At 32.2% G+C, this 17,278-nt stretch overlaps 1 protein-coding gene across 10 annotated transcripts in view; it reads right to left on the bottom strand.

Moving 5' to 3' along the window:
* The window catches only part of LOC118188149 (coiled-coil domain-containing protein 148-like), an 87,843-nt gene that overhangs the window by 42,428 nt on the left and 28,137 nt on the right, over positions 1-17,278 (bottom strand). For 9 of the 10 annotated variants that reach the window (XM_035358505.2, XM_035358513.2, XM_035358512.2 and 6 more), the window contains 3 exons: positions 13,474-13,548; positions 3,218-3,599; positions 570-745 (listed from right to left, as the gene is read on the bottom strand). In XM_035358505.2, coding sequence (XP_035214396.1) covers positions 570-745; positions 3,218-3,599; positions 13,474-13,548 — 633 coding nt within the window. The remainder of the gene's footprint in view (positions 1-569; positions 746-3,217; positions 3,600-13,473; positions 13,549-17,278) is intronic. The other variant, XM_085819474.1, reaches the window with a different exon arrangement.

Genomic DNA, 17,278 nt, shown 5'->3' with positions numbered 1-17,278 from the left:
AGCGTATTCAAGAAGTCCAGGGTTTGAGTCCCGGAAAGGGCACTGCACATTTTTCACATCTCTTGCTTCAAAAGAACCTAATGACTCTATAATATTATATTTGTAACATTTTCCCCCTTTTCTTTATACTCCCCCCCAATTTAAGTCTAAAAACATTCTTGCATTATTTTATAGATAGAATAACTTGTCTTCTCAATCAGGGGAATAATAAAATTAATTTTAAGAAATTTAAAACTGAGAAATACAAAGATGTGAATATGTTTAGTAGCTAAAGGAGTCCTCAAGATTTTAAACAAGAAGAATCAAACATTCTTAAATATATTCAAAAAGCATACTATAATTCTTCTATTAAAGTTTTTTAACTTTTTAATTTTATTATACATGGTTTTGTATCTAACTTCCAGAATCTAATTGCTGATTTTAATATACAAAATCAACATGAATATTTCTTAGATGAAAAGAAAAATAATATAAGATTTATCATCATTTCTTACGATTCCGACATGATTTAAATATGATTGCATCTAAAAATTTTTCTCACACACAAGTTAAAAAAAAAAATGTCTCACCTTCTTTAACTTGCTGCTCTAGATCACGCTGTTCTTTTATTAAGTCTTCAGCTATTTCTTTATAACCAGTCCATAACTCCTTTACCTCTTTCTGTATTTGATAATGTTGCATTTTGGCTGAATCTGGAAGAGGTCTTAATCCTTCATGTTGTCTAACCCATTCTCGCAAATCTTCCCTTTTTAAAATAAAAATTAAGAATTACAAATTAAATAAGAATCTTAAGAAACTAAGAGATTTTTAAAAAGATAAAATGTACTAAAGATGTGGTTTAAATGAAATTATTAAGCAGAGCTATATGGTTAAATAACATTCAAAAAACAGGCATTGTTTTATTATTTTTATTACTATTAAATACTGCACATAATAGCATAGCATATTGTTGTGCTGTATCTCAGTTTTTGTGTTTAATATACTGAATCAATATTTTAAATATATATACATTTTCCCAAAATGTTTTGTAAATGCTTCATTTAGATTGTTTGATTTCTGCTATTTACTAAAATGATACATTTTTTATGCTTAATTCCAAGAGCTGACAATATGTTTAACTTCATTTAAGATGAAATATAGAAATGAAAAGCAAAGTTAATCAAATGAAATAATTACATTTAATGATTCAATTTAATCAGCCATTTAATGATTTTATAATACAAAGCTTAAATTGAAATAATCATATACAACTGAAGACTAAACCTTAGACTAAATCATTTCAATTAAGATTTTAGTATGAAAAAAAAGAGTTGAATTAGCTCAAAAGTAAATTGTTAAAAAGTTAGTTTAGAAGTAAAGTCTCCTAAAAACAGAAACAAAGTTTCACTGATACATGTGATTATTTTCAGTGCTTTAACCAGGTTCTGCTGCTTTCGAGAAGATTCTGCCTCCATTTCTGTATGTTGCAGATTATTGCTGGGTTAAGCAAAAATTTTGCATGAATTTACAGTCAAAAGTAGTGGGATAAGTCACTCTTACTACCACAAATACAATTGTCAGGGTCTCTTTGAACAAATATATATAATTAAACAGGTTTTGAAGAATTTTTGGTATAAAATTGCATTTTAACAGAACTATTGATTTTTAAATCAGTTGTGACATTTTAGAAATTATCCTAAGTTTTCTGCTAACATCCACAGTGTGCCATAAATTAGCCTGGTAGAGATAAAAGTATTTTTAAGGCATTATTTTAGATGTGACATGGAACACATGATGTCCTGATATTTGGCTTGACTATTGCATCTTTGACTAAACAGCCAGCTGTCTCTTTATCTTCTGTTCTGATGCAGATTTTGGTAAAATTGAGCAAAATTATCTTTGACTTTTTGTTAGTAATAATTTAATATTTTAGATAAGCTAAATTTCACTTTTACCACAAATGATTGTTATAATACAGGAATTGCAGTCCGTATATGTATTATCATCAAGAAGTGTGATTTTAGCATCCATTTCTTTGTGGGTAATAGTTCTGTTTGGAATATGGAGATGCCATTTCTTAAGTTTTACAGACCAAAAGTGAATTAGATTATTGTTTTTATAGGCACAGAAAGCACTTGCAGTTCCTGCATTTATTTTAGATCTGCCAGCAAAGACGGTGATGGTATTTTTCGTGAAAAGCTTTCTATGTAAAATGCTGCTGAATGGTTCTGTAACTAAGGATATTGTCTATAATCAAGGCTAAGTTAATAATTGCACCTGCATGTTTTTGTCTATATGGCATATAAGAACTCTTGCTGCTATTGCTTTCTGACTTTAGAGATAAATTAGTTTAATACCTTCTAAATTTAGCAATGCTAGAGTCAGTAAGGTTCTAAAAAGGCCTTTGTAATCTGAAAGGCAAAGTAATACTGTAAGCTATTAGGGATATACAGAAACTTTTAGCAAATCATGTGCTTAATGATGATTACAAAGGCAATACATGATAGACTATAGTAGGTCATGGCAATATTAAATATGACAGCTTATCCTTAACCATATCCAAAGGCAACTATACGACCTTAATTAAACGGATAAAAGTACATAGGCCTATTTAAGTCAAAATAAAGTTTGAAGGCAGGAAGAAAATGATATTAATTACAATGCAAGTATTTCAGTGGGCAACAATAGTAATTATAGTTACATAAACTCCCATTTGTAGCCTTTCAGTTTATACTCACTGTTATTTTTAATCAACACTGATTAACAATATTGAAGCTCCTTCCTTCACCTAATATGAATTAAAGAAATTCTAAATTTTCAGTATGTAGAGGATTAAAATGAAAAAAATTCAAAATCGGCAGTCTCACCGAGGATTTAAATTTAATGCATATATCTGGTTTTTTTATCCTCCTAAGAATGGAACTGTTTTTGAAAACAAATTGGTAGCATATCCAAATTTAAAACGAATCATGTGTGCCTCTCAATAAACTGTTACTTATGAAGAAGTCATTATGCAAAAATTAACATCCTAAAGAATTAACACTTTTTTAGTTCTTGAATTTCACAAAATAATTCAATTACATTATATACTTTGTAGTAATTAAAATATAATACTAAAAAACTGAAATAAAGCAATTTTTAAGCTTTTTATAATATTGATAGAAAATCTTAATAAAACTATTGTTTGGTTCTATTTCAGGAATTACTATGAAATATATATTTAAAAATAATGTGTTACCTTATGTACCAGAGGGGATCAACAACATTTTCACGAAAAAAAGCCTTTTCCTCTTCAATTTCTAAAATAAAATTTATGTTATCTGCCAAAAGAAGTTGACCATCTGAACCTAGTTGTCCATAAATTGTCAAATGATTGTAGATTTCCCGCTGTAGTCTGTCTTCCATATACTGTAAATGCATATATTCTTGTTCCCATATTACTTTATGTTGATAAAGTAAGGCAAGCTCTTTTTTGGTATGGGTGACAGTTTTGAAATGATCAGCACGATCCAAAATCCGATTAGTTGACTTTTTAGCAGCAGCAAGTCCATTAATTCTTTCATTGTGTAATGGTTTCAAAGATCGTGTAGGCGATACATCTGGTCTTGCTCGAGGAACACCTGCAAAGAATTTAGTTTTTGAAAATTTAAAATAGCTTACAACAGATTTTAACTTTTTGTGATACACATTAAATTTTATTATACAAATTTTTTTTCCCTTTATAAAATGCATTTATAATATTATTGCAATATAATATATTACAATAATTTATAATATATAGCCCTCCATTACAATATATTCAAAGCTTGTTTCTGACAATATTCATATTTCTACTTCAGTGTAAGACATTTTTATTTAAATATCAAAATAATTTTATATATACATTTAATTACAATTTTTTATTAAACTTAAATTTTGCTATAAAAGAATGAAAAATAGTTTCCTTGAGACATCCTTTTTTGACATTTGTTGCAGTCTGCTTTTTACCCCACTCTAAATACTTGCTAGCAAAACTGTCATAAGATAAAGCTTAAAATTAAGGGGGGGGGAAACCTTAAGTTAGCATTGATTTTTAATTTTAAATTCAGTAGCTTTATACATGCTAATTAAGGTTGCTTTCTGGTTTTAAATTTTACACTGGTTTCTTCGCCAGTTCTATCAGATAAGGCTCTTTCAAAGCACTTATTGCAACCACCTAGGTCTACATTTGCATATTTTAAATATATTCTTTGTCTCTCATCGCTATTTAATTGACCTGAAAGCTAACCAGGTAAATCACTTATTTTATGATCATTTACTTTCTATGCTCAGAAAATGTTTAAAATCAAATTAGAAGAAGAGATAATCATAAATATTTGTATATAGTGAAATGTATAACACACTAGTCACCATTTTATCTCACATTTGTGAAATACTGAACAGACCAAGGCACTGATTGATTATAGGACTTGTAAACAAGGCTCAAACAAAATAAATAAGAGAATTGCTCATTGTCTTCCAAGTTCTAAAACTGAGTCAAGACAGAGGAAAATAGTGTTAACTATTGAACTTCCAATAGCAGTACAGATTACAAATGGTTACCCTAGCACATTATAATCTGGTATGTGGATAATATATATAAATACAACTGAAATAAATTGTGTCATGCCCAAAGTAAACTTTAGAGAATCCTTGTGTTGAAATTGCTTTATAAAATGTAACTCAGTGTTAAGACTGTTTTCATAAAATTCTCTCCCATAATTGGAGACATTTTGTAATTGGAAGTGCATATTTATTTTAAAATAATTAATATTTAAACACATAAAACTTTATCTACCACTTTTCATCCCCCTATATGATTATCAAAATATACAGAATGTTTCAAGAAAGTGTATTTTACTTGTTTGCAAAATTGTTGTCTGCTCCCATGCAAAACCATTTCATATATCTCCTCATGGGGAAAAAGATGAAAATATGCTATATCAGTCACACTAGAATGTACTTTGTATAAATCAACATACATCAGTATGAAGTGCATTTATAATCTATCTATCTAGTTGTGGAATCTAGCACACAATCTAGTTATGGAATACACTTCTACAACAGTTCATTACTAAAGTTCTGGTGCTGTAGCTCACCAAAGCAGCATGTATAATAATACTAATTCAGAAGTCAAACAACAAAAATCAGCGTTATACCTACAAAATTTTCACAGGACTAGTTTCGATGGTTTTACCGAACCATCATCTTCAGCTGCAAAACCGCAAATGAACAAGATAGGAAATAATGATTAGATAAGATAAGAAAGCCTGGACAAGAATAAGCAAGTGGCGCCATCTGTTGGCGAAACCAGAACTAAAACATAATTTCTCTAAAAGCTGAAGGCAAATTTGGATTGGAATTAGGATCGTTAACTAGAACAGAAAGATTTTTATGAATGTGAAATGCCTCTAGAAAATCCAGTTCTCCAATGGAAGATGTTTTTTGAATAATTTTGGCAGCAGAAAAATTGAAAGTGTGATTTTCGGACCAACAATGTTGAGCAACAGAAGACTTCTGTGTTTCCTTTTTTCTAACATAAGCCTCATGTTCTTTGACGCGAAATTTTAAGGCTCTCTTAGTTTGGCCAATGTAAATTAAACCACACTGGCAAGGAATCCTATAAATACCCCAGGAATTCATATCTGGAATGGGGTCCTTGAGTATAGAAGTTGGAATTTTATTGATGGGAGAATAAACAACCCGAAAGTTAAATTTCTGCAAAATATGTGCAACTTTATAGCTAATTGATGGAAAGAAGGGAATGACAACAGAATTTTTATAATCTCCTAAAATAAGAGTGTGGCTTTTAGTGTGTTCAGATGAGAATTTTTTAACTGCTTGATTAATAATGTTGGGTGAAAAGCCCCTGTCAATAGCTATTGCTTTTAAATAATTTAGTTCTTCATCAAGGGCTAATTTGGAGGAGCAAACTTGAAGAGCACGGAAAACATAGGAATAAAATGAAGCTAACTTTTGTTTAGTCGGATGACATGATTTAAAGTGTGGTGGAAGGCAAACCGATGAAGGTTTACGGTAAACCGTAGTACTGAATTTGGATGTATTACGTGTGACCAGAATGTCGAGAAACGGAAGAGAATTGCAAGTCTCAAGTTCAAAAGTGAACTGAATAGCAGGATCAATAGAATTCATAGTTGAAAGAACTTTATTTAAATCATCTTTATTACCTTCAAACAGGGTAAAAGTATCGTCTACGTAACGAAACCATGCCGGGAAGTTTAAAGTTTCAAACAATTTTGATTCATAATAATGCATGTAGATATCAGCCAGGATGGGGCTGAGGGGGATTCCCATGGCTAATCCCTCAGTTTGCTTGTAATATTTATTTTGGAAAACAAAATGTGTTTGTTTCAAACAGAGTTGAGTGAGAGAAATTAGCTCCTCAATTTTGATGCAAGAGAAATGAAATTCGCGAAGTCTGGTTTCTAGACATCTTAATGCACCCTCCACTGGGACATTGGTGAATAGTGATGGCGCCACTTGCTTATTCTTGTCCAGGCTTTCTTATCTTATCTAATCATTATTTCCTATCTTGTTCATTTGCGGTTTTGCAGCTGAAGATGATGGTTCGGTAAAACCATCGAAACTAGTCCTGTGAAAATTTTGTAGGTATAACGCTGATTTTTGTGGTTTGACTTCTGAATTAGTATTTATTCGGCGTGTTATTGTGTCTTAATTATAGAAGCCCCAAACAGGCTTACATTTTGCTTTCTTTTTTGCACGTGGTGTGGCCGCCATTTTGTGATTGTAGGAGTTTCGGTGAGTACATTTTTGCAATTTTCAAGTTATGTTTATGTTTCGTACATTTAGATATTGTGCTTTGCTTGTCTGATTTCATGCATTTTGCTTACAAACGTTTTGTTTTCTATTCATTTCAGTGAGGGATTTTTCTGTGTTTTGTGTGTACTTTATTATTGCTCAGTTAATTTAGTTTGATTTTTGCACTGTTTATCATGCCTTCATCCGTTAATCGTTTCACTAAATTACGCCTGAAACGGCAAAAATTCCTGAATCATCTTGACTTTTTACTTAAATGTAAATGTAAAAAATTGATCCCCAATTTTATTCAAATCAAATCTAATCAAAAACCTTCGAGTCGCGTTTCAAGAATTCTGTTAAATTGCAAGCTTGCCTTACTTCGGTCCGTGATAAGGGATACACGTCAACAATTGTCCAAAATTGAACATGAACTCTATAAGCTTCATCTGGAACTCGCTAAATCATATCCAAAATTCACTGCCCTTGAACAAAAGTCTTGGTCTAGAACGGAGAATGCAGTTAACCGTCATAAAAACACCCTTGCAGTTAAATTCGAAAAACTTCTTTTACAGTCTTCCAGTTCAAGTAGTTCAAAAAATCTTCCCATTGTAAACATCAAGCCAATAGTTAATATTTCTAATGTTAGTCTTTCAGAAGAACAAGAGAGAATTCTAAAATATAATTTTAACTTCTCACAAACCTGTAAACCCTCGATTCCAAAGATTTTGGCTCCTATCGAAAAAGCTTTCAAGTTCAGTAAAGTTTCAGATTCACAGAAAGAAATGATTAGGCATCTTATCGCTCATAATGTGAAATTCAATAATAAACCTTTGAAACCAAATCTAACTGCGAGAGAAAGAGCTACAATGCGCGAAATTCATTCTAACCCGGATATTATCATTTCAAAGGCCGACAAAGGCGGCCAGATAGTCGTCATGGATAAGAACACTTACATTGATGGTGTCACTAAACTCTTAAACGAAGGACCATATAATCCGATCCCTAAAGATCCTTCACCTTCGGACTTATCCAAAATAAAAACTGCGATCAAATCTTCGCAAATCATTTCAAGCAACTTAAAACATTCGCTTATCCCATCTGTTGCGAATTGTGCCAGATTATATACTCTTCCCAAAATTCATAAAAGTGGTATTCCTTTCCGCCCTATTGTATCAAATTTAGGTACTGCCTCATATCCTTTAGCTAAATATTTGGTTTCTAGATTTTCCACTCTATTACACAATAACATTTACACCATAAAAAATTCAATAGAGTTTGTAAAAAAGGTTAAAAACATTTCTCCTAGTAATTTACTCATGGTTTCTTTTGATGTAAAATCATTATTCACCAATGTCCCAGTGGAGGGTGCATTAAGATGTCTAGAAACCAGACTTCGCGAATTTCATTTCTCTTGCATTGAAATTGAGGAGCTAATTTCTCTCACTCAACTCTGTTTGAAACAAACACATTTTGTTTTCCAAAATAAATATTACAAACAAACTGAGGGATTAGCCATGGGAAGCCCCCTCAGTCCCATCCTGGCTGATATCTACATGCATTATTATGAATCAAAATTGTTTGAAACTTTAAACTTCCCGACATGGTTCCGCTACGTAGACGATACTTTTACCCTGTTTGAAGGTAATAAAGATGATTTAAATAAAGTTTTTTCAACAATGAATTCTATTAATCCTGCTATTCAGTTCACTTTTGAACTTGAGAATTGCAATTCTCTTCCGTTTCTCGACATTCTGGTCACACGTAACACATCCAACTTCAGTACTACAGTTTACCGTAAACCTTCATCGGTTTGCCTTCCACCACACTTTAAATCATGTCATCCGACTAAACAAAAGTTAGCTTCATTTTATTCCTATGTTTTCCGTGCTCTTCAAGTTTGCTCCTCCAAATTAGCCCTTGATGAAGAACTAAATTATTTAAAAGCAATAGCTATTGACAGGGGCTTTTCACCCAACATTATTAATCAAGCAGTTAAAAAATTCTCATCTGAACACACTAAAAGCCACACTCTTATTTTAGGAGATTATAAAAATTCTGTTGTCATTCCCTTCTTTCCATCAATTAGCTATAAAGTTGCACATATTTTGCAGAAATTTATCTTTCGGGTTATTTATTCTCCCATCAATAAAATTCCAACTTCTATACTCAAGGACCCCATTCCGGATATGAATTCCTGGGGTATTTATACGATTCCTTGCCAGTGTGGTTTAATTTACATTGGCCAAACTAAGAGAGCCTTAAAATTTCGCGTCAAAGAACATGAGGCTTATGTTAGAAAAAAGAAACACATAAGTCTTCTGTTGCTCAACATTGTTGGTCCGAAAATCACACTTTCAATTTTTCTGCTGCCAAAATTATTCAAAAAACATCTTCCATTGGAGAACTGGATTTTCTAGAGGCATTTCACATTCATAAAAATCTTTCTGTTCTAGTTAACGATCCTAATTCCAATCCAAATTTGCCTTCGGCTTTTAGAGAAATTATGTTTTAGTTCTGGTTTCGCCAACAGATGGCGCCACTTGCTTATTCTTGTCCAGGCTTTATCTTATCTAATCATTATTTCCTATCTTGTTCATTTGCGGTTTTGCAGCTGAAGATGATGGTTCGGTAAAACCATCGAAACTAGTCCTGTGAAAATTTTGTAGGTATAACGCTGATTTTTGTGGTTTGACTTCTGAATTAGTATTTATTCGGCGTGTTATTGTGTCTTAATTATGTATAATAATATTGTCTTTGATAAATCTGAAGAGTAAACAATTTTAGTAGCATAGTTTTGGAATCAAGAATTGGGAGCATAACATGAAGTCATTTTCTACCATCTGAACAAATCAAGTAGAATAAAGATATACACAGGTCCTGTTACATTCAAAAAGAACACTGAATACAGTGAATCCCAGAATATAATTTTTAATCTTTATTCTATCAGTTGATACCTTTTTATGTTGCAAGAAATGAAAAATATCAAAGTTTACTTCTTAAAAAAAAAAAAAAAAAAAAAAAAAAAAAAATTTGTTAATCTATAATATTTTGATAATCATGTTTTTTAAATCTGCAAAAACAGACATGATATTTAATAGTTAGAGGTGATATAAAATTTAAATATATACTAGACATATGTATTTAAATTTTTTATTACTCCAAATAAAAAATAATAATAGTAATTAAAAAAAATTCTCAGTTGGGTGGAATCACTGAAATTCATACTTATTGATTAAAAAATTTATCTGCTTTTTGTCATAAATTAGAAGTATCTCCTTTGATACTTATCCTTTTCAGTTTAAAAATCAAAAGACACTGCATAAAAAGAACAAATTATGAATGTATAGATAAAGAAATAACTAACAAACTTGATTGTTCAAGATACTGATTTCATATGACCATAACTCTGAGCCTGCTAATGGTGTCTGATTATGATATACACCAAATTAAAATATCTGATATAGAGACCACATTCCTTCCTTATATGGCCTATTAAATTACACTTTTTTTCTGTATTTCATTTAAACGTATTTCCTCGAATTTCATGACAGATATATTTCACATTCAATTAATTCAGTTCTCACTTTGTGGCAAAGTAAAAATACATAAAAACTCATCTTCATTAAAAATTGTAAAATGCAAAAAACCAGAAAACACTAAATACAATTTAAAAATTAAAATTATAATTTTTGCGCAAAAACAAGCAATCCGGCCAGCGGAAAGGAAGACCAAATTTTTCGGTGTGTAAAATTGAAAGTTGTTTGATCCCACTGGGCAAAAAAACACCGAAGTTGATGCACCAATCGACTTAAGACTTAATTCACTATTTAAACAAGAGTTTCAAATGTTAAACAAATGACTGCTTTCTTCTGCTTAGTGCCACTTAAATTACATCAGTTTAAGTGATAATTCTACAGCTATTGCATGGAGATTAACTAAAGGCCTTAAACCTTAGCTGGAACATAAGAGCAATATAATTCAGTCACTTTTAAAGGAATAAAATGCAGAATTTACCAACATATAAAAATAAAACTGAATTCACTGAGCCACGTAACAGAATGGGGTGTATATAGGTATACATATACCTACATATTATATATATATATATATACCCGCACTGTTGAAATTGAGTGATTGAAAGTGTCTCTGTCTCCAAGAGCAGATATTTCTTGTGAAATATATATATATATAAATTCAAAATAAAGTAATTAAAAGTAAATTAAAAAGCCTATGACTTGCACTAAAGCTGCAAAGTAATAAACCAATAATTCATTATAATTTATGATAAGAAAACTTTCTATATACCATCTCCAAGGAACACAAATTCAGTTTAAAACCATGAATGAAACAAATTTTTAGTCAGAATTTAAATTAGTATTTTAAGTAGTTGCTTCAATCTCCTTGTTTAAAACATAAAAAAATGTGCTAAGAAAAATCTTTAATCGCAAAAATACCAAAACCAAAAGTAAATATTTTAAGTAGTGAAAAAGTAGCTATAATCATTGATGGCAGATTAATTGACTTATCAAGGGGATAAACCAATCTACTATCAATTAACAACAACTGAACTAATAGAGAGTGTTTCATCTTACTTCCAAGTAAGCATCAAATTATCTTCTAGATCCAAACCATAAGTCACAATTAATACACAATCCAAATAAAGAATCCATTTAAGCACAATCCATTTAAGCCAAAAAAAATCCTGTTAAACAAAATAGCAAATAATCTTAAAATTAAAATTAACAAACTTGCCTTCAAAATTCTAAACCAAATGGCTGGAAGTTCAAGTTCTAAGTGATGGAAGTAAAAGGGTTGTTGTTAAAGTGCAGTTTTCTATTTAAGAAAGTTTAGCCTGATTGGAGAAAAAACTGGAATTCTTCTTGGAGATAATACATAGAGAGTAGGCTGTTACTAAAATAGTGCTAAAAGCTGCTTTTAGTTAGAATATAAATTCAAAATAAAGTAATTAAAAGTAAATTAAGAAGCCTCTGACTTGTGAAAAAGCTGCAAAGTAATACACCAATAATTTATAATAAGAAATAGTTACCATATACATATACGTCCAGTGCGATTGATCACAACAAAAAAAAGGGGAAGATGCACAACTACATGTTATAGCAGTTCCATATACAAAATGACAATGTTCTGCGGCTAATCTTTTTTTTTTTTTTTTTTTAGTTATGCAAGATATACATGCACACATGCAAATACATACAGACGTCACAAAAAATGTCTTCTGAAACAATTTTAAATTCATTTGACAATCTGTTTTGGAAAAAAGAGACCTTTATTCTGTCTGTACGTACAGATGTGAATCAAAAGCATCGTTTAAATGGATTGGAGAGTAGTCAAAATGGATATTTTTGTTTAAATATGATACCCGAAATTTTGCACGATTACAATACTTCATTTACTTCATGCAAGGAAGTAAGAAATCAGCAAGTTTTAAAATGGCATACTGTTTCAATGAAGTGTCCGCTCACTGTTGGAAGAGTTGCAGAGACCCAACTACTGTATGTTCTACATGTGGCCTCCTAAATCACAAGCTCTGAGGGTATGTGAGTTTCTTTCTCTGAGAGTATGATTTGTGCCAGTGTCACTTAGAAGTTTATTTAATCTCAAAAACTGTTATTACTGCTGTAGGACTGTAGCAAAGGATGCAATAGAACAAATATGACAATAATTTAATAAGTGTGTGATGTTCATATAAGTAAAGAAAGTCATTACACTGTAAGTAAAACTTGAACAATTAGGTAACTCATTATTTATTAATCTTCAGTTTTGTAGATTCAAAAATAAAGAAATGAATAAGATAATTAAATATAATGTAAAATACAAATAACCATCAATCAATAAATAAAAACATTTTAAATTAGATTAGTAATTTTTAACGGATCTGCGATTTACAACATAAGTAAAGCAAGTATTTCCATAATATTTTAAATTCCGTTAACAAAAGAGAGAGAGAGAGTAAAGAATAAGGCAAATAGCCAACACAAGCTTTGCCTCTTCTAATTGCATATGTAAAATGCAAAAGAACTTAATATAAACGTTTTTAGGTAAGTAATATATGACCTCCCCCAATATTATTTCCAAAACAAAATCAATAAATAAAATGAAAGTAAGGTTAAGTTTTGAAAATTATGATAGGTTAGGTTATTTAATTACGGCAAAGCCTCGAGGGCTATCTGCCTAAGAGGAGGGATGCCTTCGTGGAGGACTTTCTAAGGGTAACTGGCTCGTATACATGTTACACATGGGGAAAACCACAAAAACACCCATGCAGCCAGCCCGTTCGCGGGATTCAAACCTCGGACCGAACTACCAGTGTTCAGCGACTTTACCGCTCGGCCGTTGGTGGGCCTTTGAAAATTATGAGTTCCATCAATTTAAACTAACCATTGAAATTACTTTTACACACGAGTTCATACTTTTAGGGGTAAAGTAATCAAATTAATTCAATGCATACTGAAGTAAAATAAAATTCCATAATATCAAAGGATTACTTAAGTGTAGCATACATTGTGATTTAAATTTCATGAAATGTATGTATTAAAGAAAAATGTTTGAAAAAAAGGATTATTTATATCAATCATTTAATTTTTTTAAACAAACCAGAAGATCAGTTTAAAATAAAGTATACATTATAAGAATAAAAGCAAGAATATGAAGATAAGATGCAATAGAAAATTATACCAGTAAATCTTAACATTTTTCTTTTCTTTGGGGATCCTTTTGTAGGCTCTACAGATTTCACGGGAGATCCACCACCTACAGAATGAATACATCTGAATTTGAAATTATTGAATAAAACTGGATTCAAAAGCACAATGTTTACTACTTACACGTTGTTAAGTTTACTTAGCTACTTATATGTTACACCTACTCATAATAATTTGGGAAATTAGCTTTTACAATAATTTTGGGGAAAAGATTCTGAAATGTTTCTAAGATATTATTTGGCAAAAATTTTTAGCATTCTGCATCTAAATCAATTTCTGATGTGATTAAATATCATCTGATTCGAAAACGGAACTTTGTAAGCTGTTTCAGATTAAAGGTTATGCCTTTTCTTCTTCCAAATAGTAGTATCCTTATTTTGTATTTTAAAAACATAGAGATAAATTATGGATAATATTTTTAAATGCATAGTAAATAATAATATTCCTAATAAAGGGAAAAACCGCCAAAGATTGTTTTTAAAGAAAAAAGCAAGAAAAAAAAACATATGAAAAAGTTGTGTACATTTAACATACACTCTTTTGTAAAAAACATTGAAACACCAAGGACTTTTGTGATTGTGACAAAATTTAGTATGCAAAAACATCTTGATCGACAATGCAAACTATCAAAGTTTCAAGGTAAATGAACAAGAATTGCGATCATAGAGCGCATTTCTAGTGCGCAGTTCGCTAAGTATAAAACTAGAAACAGAGGCGGAAAATTTATCTTTTTTTGTTGCTGCCATTGTAATTCTGTAAAGAAGCAACTAAAGATGCCATTACTTCGATATTGAAGACCTTACAGACGGCTTCGAATGTTGTCGCATTGTAGGGCTGCGTGAAGCTGGGTTGTCATACCAAACAATAGGCCGCCGCCTGCAGTGTACAGACACTGCTGTGCACAGATGTTGACAGTAATGGTTGCTACAAGGAAATTGCCGATGAAATGAAGGCTCTGGAAGGCCAAAGAGCACAAATGCCACGCAAGATCGGATGATTGTTGGCCAGGCCCGAACCGCCCCAACGGTATGCTTGTCGACTATTCAGCGCACTACAGCCACGTCTATACCTCCCGTGGTACCGTTCACCATCTCACGGCACTTTTCTGAGGAGGGATTACGTTCACAGAGGCCTTTAAGACGTTTGCCTTTGACCCCACAACATCAGAAGAGTTGTATGTAGTGGTGTCGCAGCCGATCCTCATGGCTGCCATCAGACTGGCATTGTATAGTGTTCAGCGATGAATCCTGCTTCACTCTTGAAGCAGATGACCACCAAGTTTGTGTCTGGAGAGGACGGGGCCAGAAGGCCCAATCAGCCTTTGTTTTACAAAGGCATACAGCCATAACCCCTGGTGTGATGCTGTGGGGCACTATTCCTTATGCCAGCAGGTCATCTTCTGTACATCTTTAACAGCTGAACGATATGTTGATACCATCCTGCGGCTAGTTGCGTTACCCTTCATGGCATGTCATCCTGAGGGCACTTTCCAACAAGATAATGCCAGACCACATACCGCTCGTATATCTCCGTGCGGTTGATACTCTTCCTTGGCCAGCAAGGTCACCTTTCACCAATCGAGCATGTTTGGGACATAGAAGGCTGCCAAATTTGGGCACCACAAAGTATCGCAGATCTGGAACAACAACTGATGAATGCCTGGCAGAATGTGTCACAGGATGACATTAGGAACCTCTACCACTCCTTGCCTCAACGAATTCAAGCATGCATTGCCGCCAGGGCATTTCGACCAACTACTAATTTGAACACTCACTGTGTGTGACTGTGAGCCGTGGACAGGTACTATGACCTTGATTTTTTAATCATTTGATTATCTGTGTATGACAGTTCAATTTAATCAAAAACAACCACATCCTTCATGGTGCTTCGATTTTTTTGCAAAAGTGTGTGTATTCCAAACACAAAGTCTATGTCTGAATTTAGTTTTTCAGTTTTGTATTTAAAGCGAAATTAAAGGCTGAGAAACGTAATAAATATAACAAATCATTTGTGTTATCAAAATAATGCTTTTGTCCATACTTAAAGAAACAATTCTACCCTTTTATGCAAAGAGCCGTCGGTGAAAACGCCATCATGATAAAGCTACCAATAAAATAAATAAATAAATCTACAATTTTTAATTATGTTTTTTCATCTGGGGATGTTTCACAAACGACTTATTGTACATTTGGCTTTCTAAAAAGAACGATTTTCAAAGCAGCTTATAGAAATAGATGGGCTGTCTAACAGAAATGGGGGCAAAATGTCACTGCTTAGTAGCTTAAGACGGGGGTTCTTAACCTTATTCCCCATCTGGGTCATCTGAGAAACAGGAAATGCTGGCATCAGCAGTAATATATATATATATATATAACGATTCTTAATATTTCTTTATTTTATTGCAATCATAAGCATCATAAACAATACCCTACATTAAAAAGATAACAAAAATTCAAAATAGTTGCATTTAATGCGACTTTTGGACCTCGGGTTGGCCACGTTTGATATTAATATAGTATATAGCTTCGCGCGCATATTGGCGCCCACAGGCACAGGGTTAAGAACCCCTGGCTTAAGAAATAGCTTCTTATATTGGAATACATGCAATTTAGAGAAAGGATAATCAGATTATTTTGAGGGATTATTTTAATTTACATAATTATTTACGAGTGAATAACAATAGTAGCACTACAACAAAAGTAAAGGCAAATGGGGCTATCAGGAATTCAGAAAATTTTCCGAGATGCTGTTGACAATCACGCCACCTTGCCACTAATATAGATGGTTTAAAAGTAAATGAAATACAGTCAAAAGTCGTTAATTCGGACTCATCGGGACTTCGGCGATTCCGGATTATAGATCATCAGTTTAAATCTCGTAAGATGGCATGCAGAAATTCTAAAATTAAAAATATGAAACCTTAATTTATGAAATAAAGAACAATTATAATCTAAAGGGTATCAAAATTTACAAAAAAAAAAAAAAAAAAAAAAAAAATAGCTTAATATTTATTTGTTTACTTTATTAAACATTTCTTTCAATGTAAGTTGTTTTAAGTTGCTTCGTTTTATGTGATAATACTTTCTCTTTAATTCTATAAACAGACACAAGTTCTTGTTCAGTTCCAAAGTTCCGCTGTTTAAGTCCCGTTAATTGTTGTGCCGAGAATACCGACTAACTTGTCAATCGAAATTTTTTCGTTTTCACTAACCTCTCTGTCACATTCTTCATGTCTTTATCCATTTTTTGCAGCAATTCCACTTTTTGTTTGATGGACATCGAAACATACTTTCGTTTTGTACGATCCTTTGGGAGCTCCAGAATCGGAAATTCTATTTGACATAATCGAAAGTTCAAGTTTACTTTTATAAAATTGCTCTTACAGTCTGCAAAAAATAATAAGCCGGATCCAACTCGAAGATTAAGGAACAACGCAATCATCAACATTAACTGAAATAGATAATTAGATAACTTTAGCTTATACCGTCCGTTATACATAAAACGCGCACGCGAAAAAGTATTCTGCTATTGCGCACACGCATATGCGCAGTGGTAAAAGGTGTCTTGCACGCACGCGTAAACGCCTATGCGCATGTGTCAATGCGGCGCATGCGCACAAAGTTTTTAGCTCTTAGGTCCGGATTATAGATTATTCCGGATTATGGGTGTCCGAATTAACGACTTTTGATTGTATTAATCATAATTGCAAGAGCATGCAGCAAGAAACAATAAACCCATTGAAAGAAGACAGAAACGCAAACTAAAATAATGATATGCAT

This window comes from Stegodyphus dumicola, chromosome 6, assembly GCF_044657685.1.
Source record: "Stegodyphus dumicola isolate Sdum_Otavi_A_Nest chromosome 6, ASM4465768v1".
NCBI classification, from domain to species: domain Eukaryota; kingdom Metazoa; phylum Arthropoda; class Arachnida; order Araneae; family Eresidae; genus Stegodyphus; species Stegodyphus dumicola.
The sequence above is the reverse complement of the archived record's forward strand: the minus strand, read 5'-3'. Positions and strand labels throughout refer to the sequence as shown.